The sequence below is a fragment of the Mustela erminea genome, chromosome 1 (assembly GCF_009829155.1).
Source record: "Mustela erminea isolate mMusErm1 chromosome 1, mMusErm1.Pri, whole genome shotgun sequence".
NCBI classification, from domain to species: Eukaryota; Metazoa; Chordata; class Mammalia; order Carnivora; family Mustelidae; genus Mustela; species Mustela erminea.
This window is the reverse complement of record NC_045614.1, coordinates 150,755,105-150,778,615: the sequence shown is the minus strand read 5'-3', so window position 1 is coordinate 150,778,615 and position 23,511 is coordinate 150,755,105. Positions and strand designations below refer to the sequence as shown.

Below are 23,511 nucleotides of genomic sequence, written 5' to 3'. Positions count from 1 at the left end.
ATAAGCTTTCTTGTACTAAAGCTTTGAGTCCTGTTTCTATTTCCTCTTTGCCAAATGGATAGAAAATTATCAGTAAGTGCTTAATAAAAAGCAATTTACATTGTGGTTATATTCACTTAATGTTTCATGTAGCAATTATTTATTTAATCTTACTGTATCTTAGGCACTGTGTTGGTATTGGAATAAGAATCCCTGTCTGAATCCTTTTGGAAGTCATTTTCCAGTCAAACAGATCTTTTCCTATTAGATGTGATGGGTATGGAATTGCTTTACAGAGACTGGGTGAAGATTAGGGAGGGATTGCAAGATCATCAAGATATACGGCATTGAAAAATAAAATGTGACTTACCCAAAGCACTGTTATATTAGGGGATATGAAAATGAGAACCCAGGTCAAAAATATACTTAAATAAAGACAACAACATTTTAAAATAGATTTACCCATTTTTACAGTTGGCACAAGCTCTCCATTTTTGTCAGCTTTCCACCTTGACTATTATACTGGAGCCCTATCAGCTCCTTTCCCTAAATACATCACAGCCCTGCCTTTAATGCTCTCTCTTCCTGGCTGGTCACCAAGTCTGGCCTTGAATCAGTTGGTTCATTTGGAGCTAATTCTCACTGGGGCATTTGCATGACTTGACAAGCTCATATATAACCCCCAGCAGGCCATAATAATTCTGGCCTAAGCTGACATCCAGACCCTTCATTTGTGGATACTGTGGTTGACATCACTATCCGTCCTTATTAGGCCCTGTTGTATGACCTAGATAATCATTCTTACCTGCCTAAAGCCCCATTATTATAATCCCCTCTCTCTGCTGTTCTGGACATTAAGAGACTGTATAGGCTATAATATCTATTTAAAATTAGTGGATGCCATTATCCATTATCTATATAATATAGGTTTATAGTGATCATCTTCCAGGAAATTCTTGGGGGGCCCCTGACTGACACTTCATTGCTTTTCCTTTGAGAAATTGTCTAACTTGTGTCTATAGGAGCCCTCTGGCTAAACATATGGTTCACTAATCAAATATATTTAAGTATATCCTGTGTCTCTAATTCTATCCTAAGTGCTGTAAGGAATTAAAAACAAAACAAATTTACTTTCTCTTTGGTATTACACCTTTTTTTTTTGTTGTTGTTGAATTGTGAGTATCTTGAGGATAAGACCTGTGTGTTTCTCATTTTTGTATATTCCAGAACATATTACATTGTATTCAATAAATATTATTGAATGGAAGAATTCATAGATAAATAAATAAATTCATTTCTAGATATAGAGTATAAACAGACAACACCCTGAGATTTCTTATACTCTTAGGAAAGTCAATTGAGCTGGTGATAGGCCTAGGAGAGGCCAGACTGTTTCACTTTGTGAATGAAGGTCAACTTCACCCCAGGGAAATTTAATGTTATAGACCTGCCATTGTACTCTTGACCAAATCAGCAACACCAGAAATGAAATAGTGCAGTCATGCCTTGTAATGCTATCCTTTGTTAAACATGCCACTCACCTGATCTGAAGCCAAGTCAGCATGGGGGTGGTTCCTCCTCCAAACACCCAGACTGTGAAGAACACGAGCAGCAGTGTGGTGGTAAACATCATTTGTTTGGGCTGAGATTCTGTGTCCCGAATAGCTAGGGCAAATGCTATTGCTCCTCGCAAACCTTACAGGGAAAACCAACAGAGAATAAGAGAAAATGAACATCTGCATGAGTCTCGTTCTCATTTTCCTGTATTCATCTTTATAATTTTCTAACAAACACAATGACTTTTTTAAATTAAACTTTTTATACAGTAATTGTAGATTCACTTGCTATTGTGAGAAATAACATACTCCTTGTCTGCTCTTCCCCACTTTCCCCCCAGTGGTAATATCTTGCAAAACTAGTACAATAGCACAGCCAGGATTTTGATGTTGATGCAGTCAAGATACAGTACATTCCCATCACCACCAATATCCGTCATGTTGCCCTTTAATGACCATATCTACTTCCTTCCCACACGCTCCCTCCTTAATTTCTGGCAACCAGTAATCAATTCACCATTTCTATAACTTTGCCAGTTTGAGAATCAAATGGAATCATGTAGTATATACTTTTTTGGAATTGGCCTTTTTCACTCAGAATAATTCCCTGAATATTCATCCAGGTTGCTGAATGTATCAATAGTTTATTCCTTTTTATTGCTGAGTAGTATTCCACTATCTGTTCCACAGATTGTTTAGCCATCTATCTGTTGAAGGGACATCTGGGCTTCTAGTTTTATGGCTATTACAAAAAAGGCTGCTGTGTATAAAGACAACAACATGTATGTATGTAACTTATGTATGTATGTAACTTATATATGTAAACATAAGTTTTCATTTCTCTGTGGTAATTTCACAGGACTGTAATTTCTCCACAGGACTGTAATCACTGTAATCACTGATCTGATTGCATATTTAAAAAAAAATTACCAAATTGTTGCCAGAATGGCTAGACACCACTTATATTCCCACTGGAAATAGAGAAGTCATTTAGTTGCTTTGCATCCTCACCGGCATTTAATGTCACTACTTTTATTTTCACCATTCTGATAGATATGTGGTAATAGCTTATTGTGGTTTTACTTTGCATGTTTCTGTCTTTTATTTACTTAAGTTGGCTCCACACCCAGTGTGGAGCACTTAATTTGCATTTCTCTAATAACTAGTGGTGTTGAATGTTTTTTAATGGGCTTGTTATCTTTATACTTGTTGGGGGAAATGCCTCTTCACATCTTTTTCTCATTTTATTTTTCTTCTTTATCCTTTTTTAAATCTCATTTTCTGAGTTATTGGATTTTTGGTTGTTGAGTTTTGAGAATTCTTTATATATTCTAGATAGTATCCTTTTTGGGATATATAGTTTGCAAATATATCCTCCCATTTTGTAGCTTTTTATTGATGAAGTCTAATTTGTTGATTTTTCCTTTTATGAATCATGTTTGGAGTCAAATCTAAGAATTCTTCACTTAGATCTAGGTCCCAAAGATCCCCTGTGTTTTTAAACTTTGTTTCTAAATGTTGTATAGCTTTACATTTTACATTTAAGTGTCTGATTATATGAATTAATTTTTGTATAATGTATGAAGTTTAGGTTGAGATTTCCTCCCCCCCTTTTTTTGGCCTATGTATACTTAATGTTTTTATTGAATTACTTTTTGCAACTTTGTCAAAAATCAGTTGGGTATATTTGTATGGGTCTATTTGTGGGTTCTCTGTTCTACTCCATTTATGTGTGTGTCTGTCCCTTATCTAATAGCACTCTGTCTTGATTACTGTAGATTTATATTAGGCCTTAATATTGGATAGAATGATTCTTATATTTTGTTTTCAGAATTATTTTAACTATTCTAGGTCTTTTGTCTCTCCATAATATTTTAGAATAATATTGTGTATACCTACAAAAATTTTTCTGGGCACAATTACTTGTAAAAAATGAAATGTGTCAGACAATAAGGAAAACCAAGCTTATGGACTACTGAAATTTATAAATAATTAAATAACATTTAAGAATTACTCTAGCCTGAGTACATACTACAATAAAGTCTATAATCTGAACTACCTGTTAAACCTGATTTTTTCTTCTTTAATAACAATATGCTAAGTGAATTTTTATGAATCCACATTAAATGTATTTGCAAGAAGAGGTTTGTTAAAATTTCAAATCAGAGTGTGCCTACACAAATAGAAACAGAGATGAAGACTTCAAAGAAGAATAAATAAAAGCCCAAATAGTAAAAAGTTAAAATGGAAGATCTCTGTTGGGTAGCAAGACTTACAAGACATTTATGGGTCCTATTATATCAGATAACTGCAAATAAACATTTTTAATTACAGCAGAATAAGTCAAAGAGGTAGGGATTTGGTGTTTTTTTTTTAATAAGATAGTTTGAATCACATACATAAGATTTCAATGAACCACTTTTGTAATATTTACTGTATCTAACTTTCCAAATTTTATTCAAATATTAGAAGAATTTTAGAAATTGGACACAGTTTAGGATGAAGAAAACTATAGCGTGGCTTTTATCTGTGGGCTCCCAACTAAGATATAATATCCTTTCTTATCTCCATACCACCAATATATAAGAGACAAGTGGCGTAACACAAGATCCAGAGAATTAGGTGAGAGAGACTTAATATATTTTGCCCGAAACAAGGAAGCCTCAGAAAGAGAGAAGAACATGTACTCGATTATAAAATACCTTGAAGGAACAAAATGTAATGGAGGAAGGAAATTATTCTAAATTTCCATGTAGACAAGGAAATGGCCTGAAGATAAGGAAGATAACATTTGAAGTAGATATTAATATAAAAAATTCTTATACATCAGAAATTCTGAACACTTGAGATGACTGTACTCAAGAAGAAAAGTTCTCCATCAGAGATGTTCATGCATTCAGACCCAGTTGGGAAAAAAGAGTGGGGTTATTAATAACCCTTAATACTGGGGAATATTTTAATAATGTTCTCTCCTGGAAATACAAATGGTGTCATTAGGGAACAGAAACTAAAAGAAACAGTCTTGCAACAGACTTCTGTATCAGAGGAGAGAATTTATAGGTCAAGGTAAAGCTCCTAGCAGTGTTTAATCACAGTACAAGATTGGAGATAGAAGGCGATCTTTTCATTTTCTCTTTTCCTCAAGCACGCATTGTTAGAAATGTTCATAAAGCAGCATTACTCCAAATTAGGTGTATTAGACGTATTAAGTGATGAGACTTTAAGTAGTTCTCATTTTATTGAATGTGTGTGTGTGTGTGTTTACTTTGAGTTTTTGTGAGAAAGAAGAGAATAGAGATTGGAATAAAAGAAAAAGTTGTTACATCATGCTTATTGTAAATTCTTTCATGTTAGATATCAAGGACAAGAAAGCGTACAATCATTTATTTTCCTAAATACGTTTAATAATGCATTGTTACTCTATTAAACTAGCAGAACTATGCTTTTAAATCAATTATCCACACATGAGCGGTTTTTGGTTTAAAACTGTACTCAAAAGATTACTATTAGTCTGACTTTCATGAAATATATATCCCATATATAAAATTTTATATTTACAGGTGAGTCAACGTAAAGATCTTTGAAGAAAAAAAAGGAAAAGTTCAGCCACTGCCTTTTACTTGTGGCAGGTTGAGAAATATGCTAAAAGGGCCAACTCCAAAATGCTGGTAAGAGGATGCCTTCGTACGGTAGACATGGGAAGCGTGCACTGAGACAGCTGAGGTGGTTAAGTGGACAAAGTGAAGCTATTTTGGAGCTCCAGATAAGAAGTAATGCCTATATTCCATCCTTTATGATATCAAAGTTATTTATCCCACATTTGGAGCCTAGATAATCGTCAATCAATGGTCTCTCACTGCTTCATTCAATATCTATATATGTGTCTTAGTCAACCATAACAAAATACCATACGGGCTGCCATAGTGGAATACCATAGACTGGGTAGCTGCAACAACAGAAGTTTATTTCTCACAGTTCTGGAGGCAGGCATGCCCAAGATTAGAGGGCTAGCTAGCATGGTTGGGTTCTGATGAGAGCTTTTTTCCTGGCTTTTGGAAGGTTACTTTCCTGTGCAAAAGCAAGCTCCATGTGGTGTCTCTTCTTATAAAGACAGCAATGCCATCGTAGGGGCCCCAACCTCATAATGATATGGGAAACAAAGGCAAAAGAAAAATTAAATTTCTTTACTACTTATAGCCCACAGATAAGTCCTTGAAACGGGCAGAGTATCATTCCTCTAGATACTCAGCTGCCTCGATGTTAACACTTTGTTGAGGGCATAAGGCAGTCTGAGCCTGACCCCCAGGATTCTATAAATCTACTTTAACATATAAAAATTCCTGTGGAAACCTCCTTTATTTCCCCCTGTCAATACATATGTTGGCAATCATCCCCGAAGCATATGACCCACCGGTATATATCTGAAGGGTCTCATGACTCAGGTTTTATTACACAGTAATAAATGACCTTTTCCTAACAATAACTAGTCCCCTAAGGGACCTGGAAACCTTGCTTCCAAAATTCCTTAGAGACTTAACCCTATCCCTAATACCCTCCCAATTTGAAAGTATATGATGGGTCACTCCTCATGCCCCCAGTCCAGCTTTATCTGCCCATGCATCCTGTCCCTGTGCTTTAATTAAATAATCTTTTTGCACAAAAGATGGCTCAAGAATTCTTTCTTGGCCATCGGCCCTGAACTCCAACATCTTTCCTACATTAATAACATCATCAAAACCTAACTACATCCCTCCAAACCCCATCTCTAAATACCATCATTTTGGGGTTAGGACTTCAACAAATGAATTTGAAGGGACACAATTCAATCCATCTGCTTTGTGGAGATTCTATGCTCACCTCTCCTATCTATTTAACATGGATTTGGGAAACAGAAGGCTTTAGGATTGAAATAAATTACTTTAACTACCAGCAAAATACTAGAAATGAAAAATTAATATGGACTTAGGAGTTTCTTTTAGCAAAACACTATTTTCAAGGAACATCCACTTTGCTTGGAAACTCAGGAAATCCAGAACTCATTGTCAAAGCTTGTGTTTTGTTTTGTCTTATGGGTATGTTGACCCTTTGGATTTACCTTTCTTTTTTTCTTTGTTTTAACCAACTGAATGGAAATGATCTTATGCTTTCGGGGGTTGCTAGACTATACCATTTCATTTTAGATGGGTTTACTTTGCAGAGATATGACATATTTCACATACTCAGTTGGAAAGTTAGCATCATCTTGGGGAACAAGAATTACCTGCAATTAAATGTGGTTTTGTTTAAAATTGGCCTCTAAGGGATTCTTATTTTAATTATGTTGATGTTCTATTCATAACAATAGAAGACTGTCAAACCAAGGAAAACTTTCTAGCAAGGACCCCTGCTGCAGAAACCATGCAGTTTCCTGTTTATCTTTAAAGAGCAAAAGTGAAACTTAATCTGTTATAAATTGGCAAATGTGTTCTGAATGGCTGAAGGTCAGATACTGCTATGTTTAAATCACAGGAATATAACTACTCCCTAGGGCATTTTTACTGAAGGTGCAAAGCAACAGTCAAAAACTAAACATTTATTGAACACTCACTATATGCTATACTTTATCCAAGACACAGTGGATAAATGCAAGAATGAGGAAGTTTGGGTTTCTCCATTCCAGGGCTCACGATCCTGCAAAAGTGACTCTCTTAACAGGTAGATGGGGATAAGGTGTATTAGAGGTGTAAAGTGTATACTGTGCATGTACAGTCTGATGAAAAAGATTTGATTGCTAAATTTAATGAGGGTCCAAATCATGACTATTGTCAACAGATAAACAGTGTTTAAAGGAGCTGAAATCAATGGTGGGGCAAAAGAAGTCTGCATACATGGTTTTCTACACCTGAGTCATTTTCTCCCACCCTAACTCTCTGCAGTTCTTTTTATAACTCTCACCCAAACTTCACCTAATTCCAACTGATCTTCAGAGTTCAACTGAGCCACTGATTTCTCTACAAAGGCTCTTCTGAGGTCTGGGCCTGGGTTGGCCTAATTTATATGACTAGTACAACCTGTACTTGCCTCATCAGGGGACTTAGAACATTACATTCATTACATTGCAATTGGCTAGTTGCTGCTTATCCACAACACTATAGCAATGCCAACCACATAATAGGTGCTCAATAAATATTTGTTGATCAATGAATGCATGAATGTTCCGATATTCTTCCATTCCTGATTACATATAGGGAAACAATTGATACCTTCTAGTTCAATGAAATGGTTGAGTAATTGTTTCTGTAATTTCAGCTTCTGCCCTTTTATCATTTATTGAGACTCTTAAAGCCTTATATTGAGAATCAAGGGCCTAGAGATCTGTTCTCAGGCCTGCTCCTATTAGGTTGCGTGATCATAAGCAGGATGCCCCATCTGGATCTGTGTTGTCTTCTATCTAGAAGGAGGTTTTAAGATTAGATTATGGTCTTTAACTAGAACTACATATCAGAGTCAGTTTAGAACTTAAAAATATTTGCAATTATAGATGCTAGTGTCCTGACTCCAGAGATTTGGATTCAGCAGAGATTGAGTTACGTGATGGCTCAGGCTTTTCTCCCTTCCCACTGTACCACCTCGGTTCAAGGCCCATTTCCTTACAGTTTGAATATGCTGCTGACCAACCCTCTGGTACTTTGGCCTGACAGCCTTCAACCTCTCCTCTTTCCAGGCTATCCATATTCCTTTGAACAGTTTCCTCAAAACCTAGCTTTTTATCTGACCCAGAAGCTGTAAATGGCTTCCTGCACCCCAAAGAAACGTTTCAATCAGAACCTTACCCACTTTTCCTATTGCCCCCTCTTTTCCATTGAGAACTTTTCATACCAATAAGATGGTCTTCTCTCTTCCGTAAACAGTTGTCCTTACCTTTGTGCTATGGACCCTAATGTTAACTGCTTTCACTTCTTTCTACCTACGTTCTACCCCAATGAAGTTTTCCCAGAATACTACAGTCCACACTGTTTTCTCTTTCTTAGAAATCCCATGGAACATATTGTCATGCCACTTGCATCTGTACGTGATATTCTGAAATGAACCAGTAGTTTAACTTAATCTGTTATTTACCCTCAATTCTTAATCTTTCAAAGGTTGAAATTACATCTTCCTTACACTTGTAGTACCTGAAACATGAAACTCAGTGTTTTTAAATTGAACAACTGCAGAGGTTTCTGACCCTCTAGATATGAGGTGGTATTACTCATGAATTCATTCATTCATCCTTTCATTCATTTAGGCTCCAGGGAATAGTAGTAAATAAGTGATAGTCTCTGCCTTAAAGGAGCTTCTAGATTAGTTGGAAATATATATATGTAGCGGGAGTATTTAGGGTAGTTAGGAAAGCCACTATGGCTAGGTGGCATTTGAACAGAGACTCTAATAGAATGAAGAAAGACTATGTGGGTTTCTGGAAGAAAAGCATTCCAGGCTTCTGGAACAGTAGCTGCAAAGTTCCTGAGGTGAGCATATGTCTGATATGTTCAAGTATCAGCAAAGAGCTGACATGGCTAGAATGGAATTAATGTGGCAGGGGGCAGGGAGTGGAAAGAGATAATGCCAACAGAGCCAGATCATGTTGGGCTCTTGAACAGCAAGGATTTTAAATTTTATTTTGAGATGGAAAACTTTAGAGAGGTTTTTGGCAGGGTAAGGATATGATCTAGTCTATGCTTAAAAGCATCACTCTAGCTCTGTAATAAAAAACTGATTTCCAGGCGGGGGTAGGAGGTCAGTGAAGGAGGTTGCTGCATTAGTCTGGGTAAGAAGTAAAAGAGAATCAGACTAGATTGGTAGCATTGTAGGTGCTGGAATAATATTAAAAGTTGACAGTATTTGCTGATGAACTGGATGAATGGTATGAGAAGAGAGAACTCCAAGAGCTTAAGGCCTAAGCCACTGGAAGAATTGGGAAAAACTGTGGGAAGAGCATGTTTGGTATATGGGGAGGGGATCAAGGATTGTGATCTGGCCATGGGAAATCCAAGATGCCTATAGGTCATCCAAATGAAGAGACTGAGTGGGTAGTTAGATCCAAGAGTCTGGAGTTCAGTGGCGAGGTTAGAGTCTTTTTACTGGAGAGAGTGGGAAGATGGGAGGGAAGTCTGGAGCTTGAGAATGTAGGAAGATAAAGTTTATTATTCTTTTTTAATTTGAAGTTCAAATATATTTTTTATTCTTTTTTTAATTAACATATAATGTGTTATTTGCTTTAGGGGTACAGGTCTGTGAATCATCAGTCTTACACAAGTCACAGCATTCACCATAGCATATACCCTCTCCAATGTCCATAACCCAGCCACCCTATCTCTCCCCATCCTCCATCCCCCAGCAACCCTCAGTTTGTTTCTTGAGATTAAGAGTCTCTTACGGTTTGTCTTTTAAACCAAGTCTGTTCTTGCCTCAAGGTCTTTGTATTGGCTGCTTCTCCCCACTCTACTCTCTTCTTAGACTGTCCCTTGGATGCCTCGCCTCAGTCCTCAGAAAGACTGCTTTGTCCATGCTGTCTAAGTGCCCTCCACTTTCAGCCATCTCTTCTTTGTATGTCTCTTACTGCACTTATCAACATCTGGAATTATCACGTTTATTTTTTCATCTTTAAGATCTGTGTCCCTTCATAGGAAAGCAAGGTCAGTGAGAGCACATCCAATGCTACTCCTGGAAAATAAGCATTACAGTATTGAATGAATACATGAATGAATGGATGAGGGAAAGATCATATTTTGCATTTGAAACACAACTGGAACCCAAAAGAAAATGAGCAGTAGATGAACAGGGATGCAGAAATGTCCCTGAGAAACTGACCCATCCCTTAAAAGACATGTCTCTGTAGTGAGTTATTTTGCTGACTTTCTTTCCATTTGGGATATAATCAATTGCAGTTCTTTTTTCCTTTCATTTCAAGTACTGTGAAGGAGTTGATTTCAAAGATTTAACACATTCTCATCATCAATCTGATAAATCAAACCCTAGTTTGGATCTACAATTGAATCATGTATTGTCTTACCCTTGCTGAAGTCCCATGACCTTGCAAAGGGTCGCTACTTTCAGCAAAAATGTCAGTCTGGTTTCAAAATACATTTTCCAGGATAGTACAACCTTGCTACACGGTTCCATTTTCAGTTCAATATCATTTTATCACATGGAAGCGATGCCAACAGATTGTTTTAGTGGAAAAGTCTTCTGCATTCAAAAATAAATTGAGTTTTTTTTTTGGAAACCAAGTCTGTATTAGAGAAGCAGGACATTCTTTCCTTCATCTCATTCCTGAACTTGAGTCAGTTAAACTTAAGGCCACTGAGAAGTAATGCAACATAACTTTAGTATATTTTTGCAGGAAAAGACGTTTGTTTTTGGATGCCTTGGGCATCCAAAAATGAGTCCCTGTAGCAGTGTTTCCCACACTTGGGCTACATCAGGAAGGGTAATGTAAATAGTATTAGCTCTGTCACAACTCTGAGTCAACATGCATAGATGCCTCTGGCTTTGGAAGTTTATTTTTGTGTAGGTAAGGTTCATGTGGTAGTAAATTGTGGAATAATCCTTCCCACTAGCTAAAATCTTCAATAGAGAGTTTCAAAAGTCAACTTATGAGTTTTCTGTGTAAACCAGTGGTTTTCAAGTTTGGTGATTTTGTCCCCCCAGGGAATATTTGGCAATGTCTGAAGACATTTGTGTTTGTCTACAGCTAGGGGGCAGGGAACACTGTTCTTAATCTCATGAGTACAGACTGGGGTGCTGCTAAACATTCTACAATGTACAAGACAATCCTCCCAAAAAAGAATTATTTGGCCCCAAATGTCAATAGTTGCTGGGGTTGAGAAACCCTAGTGTGACACTGGATTGCTTTTTCCCTTAAGAGAAATGTTATAAATGGTGATAATGTTTCTATCGTAGAGGGCTATTTTGACAAAGATGGCTAACTGCCGTCCATGGTATGCTGCTGTAACTGCATAAACTACATTTCTTAGCATCTCTTGTACCTAGGTATAGCCAAATGGCCACTTCTTACTAAGGAAATGAAAGCAGAAGTGCTAAATGTCATTCCTGGGCCAAAGCTTTCAAGAAACAGCTGTTCCTACCACAGTCTCTCTTTCCCCTTCTGCTGGCTGGTTATAAATATCAATGAGTCCCTGTAGCAGTGTTTCCCACACTTGGGCTACATCAGAATCATTTGGAAGACTTGTTCAACCTCAGATTGTTGAGCTTCACCTCCAGAGTGTCTCATTGAGTGGGTCTGCGGTGGGGCCCAAAAATTTGCTTTTTAAATAAGTTCCCAGGTGGAGCTGATACTGCTGGTCCAGGTACCACACTTTTAGAACCCTTGTCTTAGGGACATGATGTCACTATATGGAAAGATCCTGGTGACATCTGAATTATCCATTTAGAAGAGAAGCATCTTTCCCCCTGTTTCCATGTTAATATGAGTCAAGAGAGGATTTTACCATTGTGGTTCACCCACTAAATTTTGTGTTTCTGTGCTTATCCTAGAGCTCTCTATGTCCTAAGGCTCTCAACATCTACCTATCCCACCTCTCTCTCCCCTATGTGTCCCTGTAAATCACATAACACTCTTCTTTCAACAGGTGAGGAAATAGGGGCTGGGAGGGATGGAGTGGCCTGGGTTACACAGTAAATGCTGTGGCTGGTTACTCAATCTGTTTCATTCCTCCTACTGAATATTTAAGTCGTAACAAAGATTAAAAAAAAAAAAATCGTGGTTATCTTGAGTTTGAGTTTTAAGGAAAAATGCAAAGAAGAAAATTTTCTTCCCCTCTCCTAGGCAGAAGATGGATCAAAGGCAATATTTTGAAATAGATATTTTGCCTTTTACTCCTCCTCCCCTACTTTTTCTGCATCACCTCTAGCTCTCTCTCCTTCCTTCTTTTGCTCTTTCTCCCTTTCTCAGCATCAGTCTATTCTAATATAAAATGACCTGTTTTAGATTCTCTACTCGAAACTCCCATTTCCTCACGCAGCCAAAATTAGCTTCCTGCCAGGAAAAAAACAATTGAAAACAATCAGAAGGAAGAAATCTGTTGAGAAAGGATAGCACACAATCCTCCTAAAGGGCATGCATTTAAAAATACTTGTTAACATGCATGCTCTCATGTTTTTCTAATTTAAAAAAAACAACTCCAGGAAAGTCCAGTGACTCTCCAGGCACTAAGGGAAGTGGGTGCTGAGTGGGATGGAGGAAACTGTAAACGGAGGGGAAGGCTGTCATTCATCGGCAGGGAACCTGTCCAGGTGTCTTCTTCTTCTTCTTTTTTTTTTTTTAAAGATTTTATTTATTTATTAGAGAGAGAGAGAGCACAGGCAGACAGAATGGCAGGCAGAGGCAGAGGGAGAAGCAGGCTCCCTGTCGAGCAAGGAGCCCGATGTGGGACTCGATCCCAGGATGCTGGGATCATGACCTGAGCCGAAGGCAGCTGCCTAACCAACTGAGCCACCCAGGCAACCCCCTGGTGTCTACTTCTTTCCTCATGTAGAACCATAGGTCTCTAAAATAGTTCCTGGTATTTTTGGAAGAAAGAGCCCTCCAGGCAAAATCAGGGGGAGGCTGGCAGTGGGGCTGAGACCCAGCCCTATTCATAGAGTCTTGGTCTGTCTGTGAAAAGACCTGGTAGCCTGAACAGCATTTGCACCTCCCTAGTACATCAGAACTAATGCTGAAAATTCCTAAATTATCTAATGGCTATATGGAAATTTAGCACAGGCATTTTTAGAAGTAACTGCTTCTTGCTCATTTGCACATATAACTTACTTGAGTCAATCTTATTGATTTCTTTTGAACTCTATCCATAGAACCTGAGGGCAGAATTAGAGGGATTTGTGCCTGACATAGACAGACTTATTTTTTTGAACCCTGCTCATGTGTGCTGATAGTTTTCTAAGGTTATGTCTACATAATGCCAAAACAAGCAAGCAGTTAGTAAGCAAATTCAGGCAGAAAATGAGGAAAAATAATGTAGTCCATTTGTTTGTCTCAATGGACAGTTTAATTTGGTTAAAATTATCAATCAGGTATTTGTGATAGCTCTGACATTCTGAACATCCTGAAAAACTGAAATGTACACAGAATGTTCCTGAATTAAGTGATAAAATTACTTCTGTTTTTGTATTCTAGGAACTTATCCTTGAAACAGGGGGAGGTGGGGCATCTGAGTGGCTTAGTCAGTGAAGTGTCTGCCTTTGGCTCAGGTCATGTTCTCAGGGTCCTGGGATCAAGTCCCACATGGGACTCCCTGCTCAGTGATTAGCATGCTCACTCTCTCCCTCTGCCTGCTGCTTCCTCTGCTTGCTCTATCCTTCTCTTTCCCTGTTAAATAAATAAATAAAATCTTAGGGGGGAAAAAAAAAGTAAGAAACAGGGAGACGGTGACAAGCATTCTGGATCGTCTCCTTTCATTACTCAGCGTCTTTCAGAAGCTGGCATGCTCTTGTTGGCTTCACTGTCTCACTAGATAGGATGGTTGGGTTATCTACAAAATTTCGCCACCTTCTCTCACTCAATAAATATTTGTCTAAGTTGATTTTTTAAATACTTTATTTATCTATTTGACAAAGAGGGAGAGATCACAAGTAGGCAGAGAGAGGGGGAAACAGGTTCCCTGCTGAGCAGAGACCTTGATGCTGGGCGCAATCCCAGGACCCTGGGATCATGACCAGAGCTGAAGGCAGAGGCTTAACCCACTGAGCCACCCAGGCACTCCTAAATTGATTTTTGACATTTTGCATGGGTCAGTTTGTCCCAGAGGGGGCGCCAATATATTTTCCTCACAAAAACTAGTACTTTGAGTTATAACATTTTGATTCATGTATTTAGTGCCAGGAGTTAGTCACTGCTAGAATGAAGAGTAGAATCTCAACATTTGTCCTTAAATGAAGGAAAAGAGGGGCCTTAGGTCTTGTTTTCCATGGGCACGTTACTAACACTTCCACACTGGACTCAGAGTGTCCTTGGCAGTAATTTGATAGTCAAACCTTTTTCGGAATAAAAACCTCAGTCTCTGATAGGAGGTTCTTCAAACGGTAGTTCTAGGTTGATATGAATCATGTCTCTGTGAAGTCCTAATGGCTGTCTCATCTGCGGTGGTTAAAGAAAGTGATAGAAACTCCCATCTGTTGAGCGTTTCCTAGGTGGCAGTCTGGTGCCAGGCATTTTGTATATATTTTATAGTGGTTTTCAACACTGACCATCTTAGGTAAATATGATTATTCCCATTTTACAGTCAAGGGAGTTGACATTCGAGGAGGGTTAATCATATAGCTCCATGTGGCTGAGCCAGCATAAAAGCCTGAGCTCACTGCATTTTACCAAACAGTAGTTTATATTTAGAAAATATTGTGGCATGCCAAATAGCAGAATCTAATTTGTTGCTTAAGAATGCAAGAGCTAATAATTTTTATTGTAAATTTATTTTGGAACAAAATAAAGGATGATAATGTTTGGACCTAATAATAGGAGAAAACAACTCTACAGGACTGACTGCAGGTCTAAGCTAGTTCTCAAATGTTCTGAATTTATCATAACCACATACACTTTTCTCAGTATTTGACACTATGAGGACTTAATGGGATCTGCAGTTCATATGGACCTACTATGCCTGTCTACTTTGTCACAACAATGGTGCTCATGGTTATTCATTATTTAAGGTGACTTTTTCTATGACTGCTTGATACATTTCCTCATAAGCTGTTTAACACTGTCCCACTTGAAAACCTCAGAATATCTACTCTAGTTGTCCACTTTGTTCATTAATGCCTACCCCAGGCCATAGTGAGAGATGAGGGCTCAGTGGAAATTCATCTCCTCTGATGAAGAAAACGTTCTGAGCTTGTGCTGCATTAGCTAGTTAGTGGCCTTGTAGTGGTAAGGAAGATATAGTGGCCTAATTAATTGCACAAGATGTGCCCAGGGCAGGAAAGATATATAGTATGGGAAGGTGAGGGAACACTGGAGTCTGGGTAAGGTGGTTGCAAAGGGGAAGGCCTGACAAGGAATGCTTGATGATATGATGGCATCATCCAGGCTGTCTGTCTCTGGAATTATGAACAAGGGAAGAGGAAAGGTAAGAAAGAGCCTATTGCCTAGAGGGCTCAGATTCTCAAATAACCCTTGTATACACATTTAAAGAAATCTTTTCCAAAGCTGAAGTTGGAGGTAGCCTGATCTTGATTCAAATCACCTGACTGATGTAAAAGTCCCAGGGTTTTTAATGAGATCTTAGGTTTTTAACTGAAAAACAAACACATCCCTCCAACACAAAGCAAGCAGAGATTTGAAAAATATTCTCGGATCCAAATGGTATTTTCATGAAGTATTAACAATGTTTACTGTTATCAACACCCAGAGAAGGGTTCTTTTTTTAGCCAGAAGTGAGTAGGTGAAATATATTTTCTTTCATTTAAAACATGAAAGATTTTATTTGTTGATATCTTAAGGTTATTTTTGCTTAGCTCCCATCTGTGGAGCCAGGGAAGCTTGGTCTGAGAGGTGCCCCTCGGACCAGTTCTGGGGTTAGAAGTTCCCAGGCCTCATAGAACAGGAATAGGTAGTCCTTAAGTGGTCATTTTAGTGAAATGTACAATTTTAATTGGGTAGAAAATGTTGTAGGTTATTCATTCATTTGCTTGTTCATCCACTAGTTATTTGTGGAAAGATACTCAGTTTCACCTAATGTGCTGAGTGCTGATGCACGGAGTGAACCAAAAAATTCATCATTTGGGCTTACAAAGCTCCTAGTTTAGAAGGGAATGCAGGCAGGCAAGCCAAAATTCATAGTCGAATGTGATGGCTACTGGGAGAGGAGAAGTACTGTGTGCTATGAAGACAGTTGAGAGGGATCAACACAGACTTGTGTTACCAAGGCTTCCTATAGGAAGTGATATCTAAGCTGAGATATAGAGAGAAAAAGGAATTCTTTGAATAAAAGAGCTGAAGGTGGGTGGGTGTGGCCAGGGTTTTGAGGAGAGGGAGAGCTTGTGTGAATAGGAGGAAGGACTTCAGCAAGCTTACGGAACTGGAAGAAATTCAGTAACTGGGTAAACATTGTTATGCTCATCAGACGGCAAATAGAAGAGCAAGAAGCAAGACTGGCATCTGGGAGGGCCTCAGGCAAAAGAGAAGAGGTAGGAGGAATAGATTGAAGAAAGAGGTTCAGAAGAGAAAACCGTGAATTGTGATGATGTTCTGGGAGATGCTTCTCGAACTTTCACGTGCACATGAATTACCCGGAGGTCTTGTTAAAAGGCAGGTTTCGATTCAGTATTTCTAAGAAGCTGTCATGTGATGCTAAAGCTGCTGGTTCGAGAAGCACACTTTTGGTTATCAAAGATCAAGAAAACTTGGAAGTGTCCCTTTACATGATGACTGGTTATTGTGGGGCAGTCCTGGTAGCTTACTGGAGTTCCATTAGCTTGGGCAGTAACAGACACAGATTCCTAAGCATTGGTGACACAGTGACTTCCGCTCTTCACTTTCATGAATTCCTCTCACTTTCTTCCTGGCTGTAATTGTTAAGTCAGTTGTAATTGTTGAGTCAGTCTCAAATTGGCTCTGACCACGGCATGACTGGTGGCTCACCAAAAAGACACAGAGAAAGGTGGTCTCGTACACCTCAACTGTGGTTCTTAAGTTGTCCTTCCGCAGAACACCGCTGTTCTGTGAGCTGCATAGTGTTCCCCAACACTTGAATAAGAGTGGCAGTGTTTTCACCACTGAGGGGGAAAAAATAAATGCTAACAGAAAATTTTTCTTAATTGAAGTTTTTCTTCCATGACTTACTTTCTCTTAATCCTTCGATGCTGGCCTTTATTTGAAGGCTAAGAATGAGCACTGGTGGACAATCGAATGAGCAACAACATTAACAGCAAAGCCCGGAGACACCAGTGCTGTTGTCTTCATGGTGACATGAGCTCGTGGGTGAAGTTTTATATTATATCTGCACACTGTGGCCACATTTGCCTGGTTCAGACTCTTCCAAGTTCATGCAATAGTACACATCAGGGTTGCGATGTCTCTTCCAAACACAGCAGAAATGGACAAATTGGAGAAGCCCGTTCTCTGACATACTGGCAGCCTCCTTCAAGCTGCCCAAGCACTTCCAGGCTCTGCTCCTATTCAGATTATCCCAGCAACGCTGCACAGAGGTTGTGTAGCCCAGTGAGACGCAGTCTCCGAGTCACAGCAGTTTCAGGAAGGCTGCCACAGCTCAACAGGGTTTGGCATTTCCCCTCCTTCCAGCAACTCCCTGCTCTTATTTAGTTTTAAATTAAATAAAAATTGCAGCACATGCATTTGAATTAAAACAAGAGGCCTGATCATTGTAATATGCACCACATCAATAGGAAAGCTAATTTGTGCGAAGCACATCTCCTCCTTTAATTTAAACCACAGAGCTCTGCCTCTTTGGTTTCAAGGGAACTGAGAGCTGGGGTGGGGCAGCTCAAGCCAGGCATTAACTAGGGCTGTGCTTGAGGGCAGCAGGAACAGTTTCAGGGGAGTTTGGCGTTCCTTTTAAGCCCTTTGTGCAGGGTGTCACACAATACACCATGGCAGTTCGGAACTCCTGGCCTTGAATTTAAAGAAGGCCTTAGAAATGTCTCCAGTTAAACTTCCTCCAATCGACTCTAAAAAGCAACCTAGCTACCCAAAAGAGTATTTGCATTATTGAAGGCTTTGCAAGGCAGAGAGACCATTACTGACCTTGAGACCTTTCCTTCTTTTAAGGTTCCAAGGCTTTTGTGTGTGTAGATTACTAGTCTATACAAAACAAATCGGGTAAGGTCTATGCTAGGTGAGAAACTCAATCTGGCTTCTGACGGTTGCTTCACTCAGTTTAATTGCCTCTGGTGGCAAAAGGTGGAGGCCGGGGAAGCGGGTGGCAGCAGTGGTAGTGGGGTCATCCATGAACAATGTGGGTTTCACTCAGAAACATCATCTACTCAGCGCCAAGCCCTTATTCCAAGGCTCGCTGCAGGCCCTACTCACTGCCAGGAGATGAGGGATAAACAGCTGGATCATGTCGCAAACTTTCACCTCAAGGTAGAATTTACATATCTTGGGCACCCTCTTTAGGAAAAATAATAAAAAGAATATCTTTTACCAGCTTTATACACCATCAGAGCACACCTGTAGGACCCATCAGGGGGGCCTGGAAGGGGCCCATGTGATTGAGGAACACTGATGCTCAAGCTTCGTTAGCTTTGTAAGTGAATCCACTTCTGTTTGGCAGGCATTGCTAACTGTTCTGCCCAGTGCCAAAGGCTGTGCATAAGGTGAGGGTAAAGATGATGGGAAAGGATTTACTAAATGGTAGGTGTAATTGACTAAGACAGAAAGTTCTAGTTCTTACTTGTCCGGGCTTTGAACCACCTGAGGTGCCCGTCTTAGTGAACCAAATTTAGGCCACACAAAGCCAAGCTCTCTCTAGGCAGTAAGGCTCTTAAGGTCAAGGCCAGTATCTTTGTCTTTGTTCATCTAAATACCTATCCAAGGAGTGTGTCAATGAATGACCACTGAAAGAATAGCTGGAGGACTGTGAGTGAGTAAATGTGTAAGTAAGTTCATATTCCCATTTTATTTTTAAATTTTTAATTCAAATTCGATTTAGTTAACATATAACATATTAATATATTAATAGTCTTAAAGGTAGAATTTAGCGATTTGTCAGTTGCACATAACACCCAGTGCTCATTGCATCAAATGCTCTCCTTAATGCCTATCATCCAGTTACTGCATTCCTCCCACCGCCTCTCCAGCAACCCTCAGTTTATTATAGTTAAGAGTTTCTTATGGTTTGCAGCCCTCTTTCTATTTTAGTTTTCCTTCCTTTCCCCTATGTTCATCCATTTGCTTTCTTAAATTCCACATATGAATGAAATCATATGCATATGCCTTTCTCTGACTTATTTCACTTAGCATAATACCATTTAGTTGCATGCACACCATTGCAAATGACAAGATTTCATTCTTTTTGGTGGCTGAGTAACATTCCATTGTGCATATATGCCATATCTTCTTTATCCGTTCCTCTATTGATGGACATCAACAGAGTTTGGCTATTGTGGACATTGCTGCTATAAACATTGGGGTTGAATCACTATTTTTATAACCTTTGGATAAATACCTAGTAGTGTAATTACTAGGTCATAGGGTAGTTCTATTTTTAACTTTTTGAGGAACTTCCATACTCTTTTCCAGAGTAACTGCACCAGCTTGCATTCCCACCAACAGTGTTGGAGTGTTTCCCTTTCTCCACACCCTCACCAATATCTGTTTTTTTTCTGACTTGTTAGTTTTAGCTATCCTAACAGATGTGAGGGGTATCTTATTGCGGTTTTTATTTGTATTTCCCTGATGCTGAGTGATGTTGAGCATTTTTTTCATGTGTCTGTTAGCCATTTGCATGTCTTCTTTGGAGAAATGTCTGTTTATTGTCTTCTGCCCACTTCTTAAATGGATTATTTGGTTTTGGGGTATGGAGTTAGATAAAATCTTTATAGGTCTTAAATGCTGGCTCTTTATCTGATATGTCATTTGTGAATATCTTCTCCCATTCAGTAGGTTGCCTCTTAGTTTGTTGACTGTTTCCTTGCTGTGCATAAGCTTATTATCTTGATAAAGTCCCAATAGTTCATTTTTGCTTTTGTTTCCCTTGCCTCTAAAAGTTGCCATGGCCAAAATCAAAGAGGTTCTTTTGTTCTGTATTCTCCTCTAGGATTTTGATGCTGTCCTGTCTCACATTCAGGTCTTTCATCCATTTTGAGTTTATTTTTTGGGACTGGTGTAAGAAAGTGGTCCAGTTTCATTCTTGCATGAGATATCCAATTTTCCCGACACCATTTGTTGAGGTGATTTTTCCCCCCCCATTGGATATTCTTTCCTCCTTTGTCAAAGATTAGTTGACCATATAGTCGTGCATCCATTTCTGGGGCTTTTATTCTGTTCCACTGATCTATGTGTCTGTTTTGGGGCCAGTACCATACTATTTTGATGATTACAGCCTTGTAATTCACCTTGAAGACCAGAAATGTAATGCCTCCAGCTTTGGTATTCTTTTCAACATTGCTTTGGCTATTTGGGGGTCTTTTGTGGTTCCATACACAGTTTGGAATTGTTTGTTCCAGCTCTGTGAAAAATGTTGGATCCTATTAGCTCCATTTGATAGGGATTGCATTGAGCGTGTAGATTGATTTGAGTAGCATAGACATTTTAACAGTATTTGTTCTTCTAATCTATGAGCATGCAATATTTTTTTATTCCTTTGTGTCTTCCTCAATTTATTTTGTAAATGTTCTATAGTTTTTAGAGTACAGATCTTTTACTGCTTTGGTTAGGTTTATTCCTAGGTATCTTAATGGTTTTGGGTAAAACTGAAAATAGGACTGATTCCTTGATTTCTCTATCTGCTGCTTCTTTATTAGTTTATAGAAATTCAACAGACTTCTGTGCATTGGTTTTATATCTTGTGACTTTGCTGGGTTAGTGATCAGTTCTAGCAATTGTTTTGTGGAGTCTTTTGGGTTTTCTACATACAGCATCAAGTCATCTGTGAAGAGTAAAATTTTGACTTGTTCTTTTCTGATTTGGATGCCTTCAAATTCTTTTTATTGTCTGATTACCAAGGCTAGGACTTACTATGCTGAACAACAGTGGCGAGAGTGGACATTCCTGCTGTGTTCCTGACCATAGGGGAAAAGCTTAGTTTTTCTCCATGGAGGATGATATTCCCTGTGGGTCTTTTCATATATGGCTTTTATGATGTTGAGGTATGTTCCATTTATCCCTACATTGTGGAGAGGTTTTTTTTTTTCAAGAAAAGATGCTGTATTTTGTCAAATGTCTTTTCTGCATCTATTGAGAGGATCATATAGTTGTTATCCTTTCTTTTATTAATGTGGTATATCATGTTGATTGATTTGTGGATGTTGAACCACTCCTGCAGCCCAGGAATAAATCCTACTTGGTTGTAGTGAATAATCCCTTTAATGTACCGTTGGATCCTATTAGCTACATGCTCCCATTCATTGTTCACAATCTCCAAAGGACTCTGAAAAATGTTTTCAGCTATGTAAAGACAGGCTCCATATAAATGTATTGTTGAAGCATGGACAACTAGATTCTTCCAGATGGCTACTAAAAGTCGTACTTCTTATTGGATAACCAAAAGTACTCTAGCCATAGTTAAGAACACTAGGCTGTATTCTAAAACAAACATTAAAAAAGAAAAAATTAAATGGGCTCCACGCCCAGCTTGAACTGTGGAGCTTGAACTCACAACCCTGAGATCAAGACATGAGCTAAGATCGAGAGTCAGATGCTTAACTGAAGGAGCCACCTAGGCTCCCCAAAGGGAAATATTCTTTAAAGGGACTGTCCTTCTCTTTTGGTTTTCACAAGTGTTGTTGTCATACACTCAGAAAACGCTGGACAGTATGTAATGTGATCTGCTTCTTTACCTTCTTTCTGGCTTATGTTGTCTTAGTTGACCTTTTAAATTCTTTATTTCTTGACAAATAGATTTAAAACTTTAGATCCTGAGTAAAGTAGAACATGGCAGAATTCATGCAGAATATCAAAGCTGAGTCTAGAACTTCTTTTTTGAAGAAAAATACTGCACTGCACATGAACTCACCTGATGCTTCCTATACTCTGATGGGGGTCAGTAGGTGCAGTGTAGAACTTGAACTGATGTGGGAGGGGTGTTACCTGTTTGATTTGCTGTGAAATTGACAAGGATCAGGTTTGTGTGAGAGACCTATTATATATGTTGGGGTTGGCCTATGTTAGGAATGGCATAGTTTTAACTTTTATTCTTATGACCTTGACAGTAAATCTGAAGTAATGTAGGTGAGAAGGCTCTAATTCAAAATCAAGTGGTTAGGGTTCAAGTCTCATTTTCATCTTTAATTGGTCATAAGATTGTGAGCAAGATACCCAATCTCTCCATGTCTCCCTTATTCTGACTCTCTCTCTTTTCAACTTGCAGAAAGAGACTAATAATACCTATTCTACCTTGTCTTGGATCTGAGTTTCAAAACATTGCTCATAAAAGGTCTTAGAAAGGTTAGGATGACTTTTGAGTTGAGCGATCTAAGATTCCATTATATAACCACGTAACATTGCAATTTCCTCATTTTCAAGCTAAGAAGATAGCTTCTTAGTGGAAAATCCAATGTTCTATCCACCATGCCAGGGAATATCACCAATATTATTAATTTGTAATTCAGATGGCATTAAAAATAGAAGTAAACCAATCTCTTTTTTGTACACATTCACTTCAATGTAAAAAACATACAAAACAAAACTCTAGGAAAATCTATAGAAGGAAGTCTACTTTGGCCCAGATGAATGCAACCCTTGAGGTCAAGCTGCCAAACTGTTAATAGTGAGTGACTGATGTCTGGCAGATGACATGGACACTCAGTGTGGAATATAATGGGTGTCATTCTCTGGATTAGAATCATACATAGTAGTAGATGTCCTGAAAATTTGGCATTATGGTCTTTTTGATGATGGGAACTAACTCATTGGCATTCTCCTGAATTAAATTAATGATATCAACTCCCTTAATGTGATGAGGTTATTGTTTTCCCTCTAGAGGTTTTAGAACAAGGCCAGATAGCAAATATTTTAGGTTTTGTGGGCCATGTGATTTCTGCAGAAAAAACTTAACTTTGCCTTTGCAATGCAAAAACAGACAAGACAATATGAAACAAAACGGTACAGTTGTGTTTCAACTTTATTTACAAGTTGGTGTGGGCTAGATTTCGTTCAAAGGCCATAGTTTTCTGACTCCCTGCTTTAGAACATCATGAAGATATTATCAAATTCTAGGCCTACATACTGTATTGTTGGTCTCAGTTTTTAGCACAGTTCTAATCCTACAGTTAAGCAAACATAGAAGGTGCCAGACCCTGGAGAAACCATCAAGTCAGGTGG

At 38.6% G+C, this 23,511-nt stretch overlaps 1 protein-coding gene across 4 annotated transcripts in view; it reads right to left on the bottom strand.

The window, feature by feature from the left end:
• SLC9A9 (solute carrier family 9 member A9) overlaps positions 1-23,511 on the bottom strand; it is a 675,208-nt gene that overhangs the window by 201,484 nt on the left and 450,213 nt on the right. For all 4 annotated transcript variants that reach the window (XM_032346649.1, XM_032346639.1, XM_032346659.1 and 1 more), the window contains exon 12: positions 1,521-1,674. In XM_032346649.1, the coding sequence (XP_032202540.1) occupies positions 1,521-1,674 (154 nt within the window). The remainder of the gene's footprint in view (positions 1-1,520; positions 1,675-23,511) is intronic.